The sequence below is a fragment of the Oryzias melastigma genome, linkage group LG24 (genome assembly GCF_002922805.2).
Source record: "Oryzias melastigma strain HK-1 linkage group LG24, ASM292280v2, whole genome shotgun sequence".
Taxonomy (NCBI): domain Eukaryota; kingdom Metazoa; phylum Chordata; class Actinopteri; order Beloniformes; family Adrianichthyidae; genus Oryzias; species Oryzias melastigma.
The window spans coordinates 14,337,974-14,345,362 of NC_050535.1; the positions used below are offsets into that span (position 1 = coordinate 14,337,974).

The window sequence follows — 7,389 nt, forward strand, 5'->3', positions numbered from 1 at the left end:
GCTTTTTCTGTGAGAATTGAATTAACCTGAAACCAACTCTATTTAATAAAGGTTTTTAAATACAATACAGGACTTAAAGATTAAAAAAGGTATAAAGCATGCAAATAGTAATCAAAGTAATACATTTATTTAGCACTTATAAATTATAATAAAAAAATATTCAGTCTTAAACAAATACGTTAAATTTAAAATAATCAAATTAGTGCATAATCAAAATGCAGGTAATAATGTTTCATATTGAGGTTTTTAGAAAAGAACGAATATATGAAATTACCTATTGCTGGAAAATCTACCGTTCAGCCTGGAAAATCTACCGTTCAGCCCATTATATTATAAATTATACATTATAAATGCTTGATTAACAACCTAACTCAATAAGTATAAAGCATTCTCCTGAACCATGGTTAAAACTGAATTTACTTTCCCCTGTCTGGTTATTTGCATCTTATGAATGGATGTCAGCACTTCTCTGTATAAGGAAAAAATGTAATACAATAAAGAAGTATTTCATAATAAATCTAAAGAAATAACAAAAGACAAGGCATTGTATTAGATGGTGTTAAAAAAATCATATGAAAAAAAACAAGACCAAATACAGAATATATAATATTAATCATATTAATCTTAAAAATGTATAACATATCCACATGAAAAAAAGCAAATTCTAGTGCAAGACATAGTGAGTTCCCTGTAAAAATGTATTGGTTAACAGTTTAAACAACATGAAAAGAGAAGTTTAAACAACAAAATAAATGTCACGTGATCTATCACTTCATTTGAAGGATGTTCATACGGAAAATTTATTTTCTATTGCGTTTATCAGTTTTATATTTCTAGGCAGGGTTTTCTAATCTGCTTCTGCACCCCGACATTATAATTATTTTTTTTCTTAAAAAAACAGATAAAATATGTTTAAATTTTTTTAAAAATTAAAAACTTTGGAAGTCGGACTTAAAACCTGAGGGTCCATGGGACATGTCTGCCACAGAAGCACGGACACTACTAAACTCCTCTCTGATTGGTCAAACCGCAGTGCCTGTGTTACATTCGCGGAAGCCGGGAAAAAAATAAATGCTCTTTCTCATCAATGTTATAGTATAGTTTTTTGCTAGCACAAAACAATTCGGTGAATTATTAAAACATTGGTGATCTAATAAGGTATGCACAAGGAATGTAACGACACTACAAATCAAAAATCCGATTAATTTAAATGTGTGGCATGCGCTCATGAACTAATCCCCCGCCCCGACCCCGCGCGCGCGCACGCGACTATTTACCTTGCAGAACTTTGAAGAACGGTGGTGATTAACGGAGAAATGGGGAGAGTTAAAAAGGGGCGACAATTGATTAAATGTGATCTATGGAGTGCATGTGGAGGACTGGAAAAACTAATTGAAGTCTTCTGCAATTATGACATAAAGAAAACCACGCACTGGAATTCTGAGGTATGGACTCTGATATCCATAGCTGCATTTGGATCAAACAAATTAAATTTCAGAAAATGGCTAAATGTTGTTTGGACAGCCAATCGAAAAGGAGTCCGAACTCGTGTTTTAAAAATAATAAATTCTGGCAATCAAAAGATGGCTGAAGTGCGCAGTGAACCCCTAGGCCTTGACCATCATAGACGAATGCCTGAGGAGTCAATGAAAACTTCTTACACAGGTCAGTATGAAAACTTGCAATTTATATAATCATGGTCAAGTATTTAGAGTTATTAGAATCCCATTGCACATGCTCTAATTTGTCCCTTGCCTAAATATGATAAATGACCTTCCTACTGCTAACAGATAGGCTACATTTTATCATGTGAGTATGAGTCATTTGAAGTGATTCTTGACTTGTAACTGTTATTTATGCTTTTATCAATATAATTATTTCGTTTTAATATTTACTAGTATTGTGAGCACCTTTGTCGTGGCTAGATGTGTCAATGATCTAAGTGTAGGCCTGGCACACAGGAGACCTGAGTTTGATTCCCCAGGGAGTCCAATTTGGCAGTTTTGATGCTGCCGCCCTACTGGGTCCCTGTGTCTTACAAGTAAAGAGTAAAATCTATGCATAGTCACTGATGTGAAACAGTGAGTGCTGGAAAGGGATGAGCTAAAATATGAAAATTGTGACCTACCTCTTCAAAAGTCACGTAATTAGTGTGTAACACATTTGCATGTTGGCAGTTAAAAATGCTTTATTATATGTTACAATTGACCCCAACTATGTTTACATAAATGTATGAGCAATAATGAATTTTCTGCTTAAATATTGTTTCTTATTTAAATGTTAAACGCTGGCAGAGACTGAATAATAGGGTAGTGCATCTTGTTCTGTAAAAAAAGACAAATAGTATACATCAATGTAAAAGTAAATGTAAAGTCAGTCCAATATTTGGCAAAAAAAGTATGCCCTTCCTCAGTTATAATTTTCAGTCAGACAAGCAAAGACTCTGAAGCAAGAACAACATTTTTGCTTTAAATCTTGTTTATAAAACACTCAACAACAAACAAAAAAATACCAACAGAGATATTTTTTTAAATTTTCATATCACAGTTTCTTTTGTAAAATCTTTCACAGTAATTTTTCTATTTATGCATTTTCTGTTTTTAGACAGTAGCTCCTTAAAAATGCATTCTGTTTAGTGGCCAGTACTGTTTGCTTGGAGCAACAGTGGGGTTATTTTTTACATTTCATCTGTTTTGTATTTGTTTAAGAGACAAACTCTAAAACAATTACAAAAGTTTAAATGTAGAAAAGTCTAAAAACAACATGATAAAATATTATTTATAGTTAGTAATATATAAATTTAACTAAATGTTCCCTTTCTTACCTATGAACAGACTCTGATGAAGAAGTTGATGTGAGCCCACAGCCTGAGGACCATCAAACTCTGTACGTAGCAACTGAAACTGATGAAGAGCATGAAGAGCATGAAGAGCAGAATGTGAACCCACAGCCTGAGGACCATCAAACTCTGTACGTAGCAACTGAAACTGATGAAGAGCATGAAGAGCAGAATGTGAGCCCACAGCCTGCGGACCATCAAACTATGCATGAAGCAAATGAAACTGATGAAGAGGTTGATGTGAGCCCACAGCCTGAGGACCATCAAACTCTGTACGTAGCAACTGAAACTGATGAAGAGCATGAAGAGCAGAATGTGAGCCCACAGCCTGAGGACCATCAAACTATGCATGAAGCAACTGAAACTGATGAAGAGCATGATGTGAGCCCACAGCCTGAGGACCATCAAACTCTGTATGTAGCAACTGAAACTTATGAAGACCATGAAGAGCATGATGTGAGCCCACAGCCTGAGGACCATAAAACTCTGTACGTAGCAACTGAAACTGATGAAGAGCATGAAGAGCAGAATGTGAGCCCACAGCCTGAGGACCATCAAACTCTGTACGTAGCAACTGAAACTGATGAAGAGCATGAAGAGCAGAATGTGAGCCCACAGCCTGCGGACCATCAAACTCTGCATGAAGCAACTGAAACTGATGAAGAGCATGAAGAGCAGAATGTGAGCCCACAGCCTGAGAAGCATTTACAAAAGACATTCAGAAAAACATGTCCTGGACCCAAATCGTTTACGATCTTCATATCACAAAAAAAAAATTGAGAAAAATGCATCCTGTAAAAGGAAGCTTAAAATTTAAGCAATCATGGACTCATATCATTTACGAAAAATTCATCCAGAAAAATCCATGCTGCACGTTGGTTTTTAAATATTATCACATCAAAGGAATCCATAGTCGAAAACAAAACACCCCATTCTGTAGAATGAAAGCTGTCTGCTCTTTCAAAGGATGTAGTGCACGCTACATATTTCTAATAAGGAAAAAACCATTGAGAAGTGACCAGAAGATCCCAATCCTTGTCACAAGGATCGGCTGGGTGACACATTGCCGAGGAGAATTCAAGTCACGCCCTGCCAGTTACTTAAAACGAGGAAAAATTGGAAAATCAATTCACGACGGCATAAGTAACACATATTACAGAAATCTACAAAAAACACCAGTTCCTGAACTTCTGGCTGGAAACATAACAAGAAGTTTGAGTAAAAACATTCTCAAAGTTATTTCCTGTGAAATTCAAAAGAGCAAAAGGCTTCATGATGATGTGGTTCTGGAACTCATACTCATTCAGAAAATCTTAAAGGAAACAGACCAGAACTACAAATTTTGGCCTGGATATATTCAGCATTTACAAGTTGATCCATTTGGAATTCACCTATACACGGAGACAGGCCTTTTCATTTTGGTTCATCACCTTCGTAAAGGACAGCCCATCACACTGCACTTAGATGCCACAGGTGGTGTTGTAAGTAAAATACCAAACCAGCCCAAAAGAGTATTTTACTACTCCATCACTCTTCCCGGGAACGGGACAGACAAGCCTCCTTTGCCAGTATCGGAACTACTCACAAATGACCACACAATACCAAATCTCTGCTTTTGGCTACTTCAAATGATCACCAAAGCCAGGAAACTGTCAAAATACAGCATTCATCAGATAGAAGTAGATTACAGTTGGGCACTCATCCAGAGTGTTCTGCTAGCCTTCAATAGGCAAGACATTGTGTCATATCTACGGGACTGCTACAACATAGTAAAGGGAACCAAATCTCAGCCAAAGTTTGAGAAGAAAACTATACTCCACCTTTGTTCTGCACATATAATAAAAGCCATTCACGGATCTTTTGGGAAAAAAACCAGTGACAAGGGACTGAAGGAGTTTGCAACTCACTGTGTGGCCCAACTAATAAATTCAACCAATCTACAAAAGGCATTGCACTTTTTCAAAAATATGTGCATTGTCTTTCAAAACAAAACAAAAAAAAAAGCAGTGGAAAATTCTCTGAAAGACATTCAAAAGGAAGTTCAAGAAAGACAAACTCAGGAATACACAGTTGAAGTACAGCAATTTGAAGATGACAAAACTCCAGAGGCCAATACAATATTTGCTCAGTCACCATTTCAAAAGGACTTTTCATCTGTGCTTCAGTCTGTCATGACTACACTCAATCTTGAGGAGGAGGAGGAAGAGGAAACTATCAACATTTACTACTGTCCGGAGATTGTACATGTTTTAATGAAGGACTACATCCCCATATATCCTCTGTGGTCTGGAGTTATGCTTGGGGATCTGGGAAGACACAGCAATAACTCTGTATTCGATGATAGTCCTGGAAAACATGACACCAATTGTCATGCAGAAAACTGGTTTTGCATTTTAAAAACAAAAATACTTCAAAAAAAGCTGTATCTCCGACCGGCAGATTTCATCCAGAAAATGAATCAATCTCTTCAGGGCAGATACAGGGAACACATTTTGAGGAATGAGTTACCTGAGAGATTGCTGGAGAAGTCTTGGACATTGAGGAAACCTGGATTAGAACACTCTGAAGAGAGATGGTCCAAGAAGACGACATCAGAGAAAAAGGAGAGGAAGACTAAATACTTCGATCCACCTCTAGTTATGCCCACCCCAAAAGAAAAAGTAAGTATTACTTATGTACTGCTGAAGTATAGAACTAAGTAAAAAGAGATCAAACATATTTATATTGACTCACTTTTGTTTATCTTGGAAGGCACTCAGAGGACATCAAGGAAAAAAAAGGAAACTACACAACACGGATTCATATTCAACAGGAAAAAATACTACACAGGTATTATCTTTTTAAATTAGGACAATTACAGCAAATGTATGTTTTAATCAGTGAGTCACGCTAAGATGGACTGATTGCCTTATGTTAATTTCTTTCGCAGGCAACAGATGAATCGGACAGACTGCCAAGCATAGCAGTGAAACAGACAGAAGACAAAACTCAAATCTGCAAAGATGACATTGTTGAGGTAAATTTGAGGAAATTTTTAATAGTTAAGCTATGATGGTCTACCTCCACCATTGCAACATACATACAAGTGATATTTCTTTTCACAGGCAACAGATGAATCAGACAGACGGCCAAGCTCAGCAGTGAAACAGACTGAGAACAAAACAAAAACACGCAAAGAAGACATAGTTGAGGTAAATTGGAGTAATTGACTCTTTACGTGAAGCTGTGTGACATATATCCAGTTTAAAATAAGAACCCTTTTTTTTTTATTTGCGGTTGTGGCACACTGTATGTATTGATTTAGCAAATCTATGTGTACTATTTCTGGTATGATCTAATTTTTGTTATTTCTTACATAGCAGATGTTTTTCATTCATATTTATATGCGACCATAAATCATTTCTCATTGAAATTCAAGATGATCAAACTAAAAAATGTCAAAATGTGCGCTTTGCTAGCATGTACTTAAAGGCTTGATTTTGTGTTGGCCATACATATTTAAAATTGTACTTGCATAGTTAAAGTACCTTTATCTGTCAAAACCGTACTTGGTGGGTGGAGCAGCAGACATACAGCAAACCAAAAGTTTACCTTCCAGACACACCAAACACCCAGTACTCACAAAATATTTGCATGTACTGTATGCTAATCTTGTTTACTTAAAATACTTTGCGATTTACATGTAAACAACATTAACAGAAATAAGTGAGTAATTTTGGGGATTTTGATTTATTATTAACAGTTCAAATAACAGTTTAACATGGACCATGGATCTGTTTTGGATTTACAATTAGTTGCTTAAATTGTAAGACTCTATACAGTTCTAAAAGTTAAAGGTCAGAGTTTTCAAACCTTTAAAACCTTTAAAAAATCCCCTTTTTGACAATGACATATTGCTGTTAATTAATTTTTCTTTCCAAATTAGGCTCTTTGGAACTTGAAGAACAAAGAAATTGTGGTTGCAGTGATAACAACAACTGACAAGGATCGGCCATACACACTGCACTTAACTGAATTTAAAACCCTGAAACCACATAGCTGGTTAGCTGGAGAGGTAAGAATCGTATAATAAAAAATTGTGTTGTATTTCATGAGCTTTAATTGATTTGTGCCTTTCCAAAACAACACCTACATTTTTTATTAATATTTAATTGGGCATTTACACGTCTACAAGCTTCAAAAATATTAATTTTACAACAATATCACTTTTTATTTATGGAAAAGATATGTGTACCAAGTTCTAAAATGTTCAATGTATTTTAAGTAAAAATCTGGCCAACCTCTTAAAACAATGTAATCATTGTTTATTCCTGTTTTCAGACAATGGAGGTCTACCTTCAAATGCTGCTGAACACAAACAATTGTGGAAGAAAGATTTTCCTGTTAAATCACTACTCTGCTGGCGTTATTGTCTTTGGTGACAGGTCTGCATTAAGTAACCACAGTTACAGGAAGGTGAGTATCTACAAATGAATAATTTGAACTCTAATATGCAACATTGAAAATAACAAGTAATTTTTTATTCCTTTTTATAGGTCAACTTTGAAAAC

At 35.6% G+C, this 7,389-nt stretch overlaps 1 protein-coding gene across 1 annotated transcript; it reads left to right on the plus strand.

Annotated features, from left to right (window-relative positions):
* Positions 1-3,372: 3,372 nt before the first annotated feature.
* On the plus strand, positions 3,373-7,383 carry LOC112158246. Its single transcript, XM_024291497.2, has 6 exons — positions 3,373-5,499; positions 5,591-5,668; positions 5,769-5,855; positions 5,944-6,030; positions 6,765-6,893; positions 7,160-7,383. Exons 1-6 carry the CDS (start codon positions 3,568-3,570, stop codon positions 7,310-7,312), a joined length of 2,466 nt encoding a protein of 821 aa, XP_024147265.2. The 5' UTR covers positions 3,373-3,567; the 3' UTR covers positions 7,313-7,383.
* Positions 7,384-7,389: the final 6 nt, after the last annotated feature.

Excerpts from the sequence above, each read along its gene's own strand:
- LOC112158246 (XM_024291497.2), top strand. The coding sequence starts at position 3,568 with ATGTCCTGGACCCAAATCGTTTACGATCTTCATATCACAAAAAAAAAA. Across the intron at positions 5,500-5,590 it reads TGCCCACCCCAAAAGAAAAA|GCACTCAGAGGACATCAAGG; the intron begins GTAAGTATTACT and ends TTATCTTGGAAG. Across the intron at positions 6,894-7,159 it reads ATAGCTGGTTAGCTGGAGAG|ACAATGGAGGTCTACCTTCA; the intron begins GTAAGAATCGTA and ends TCCTGTTTTCAG.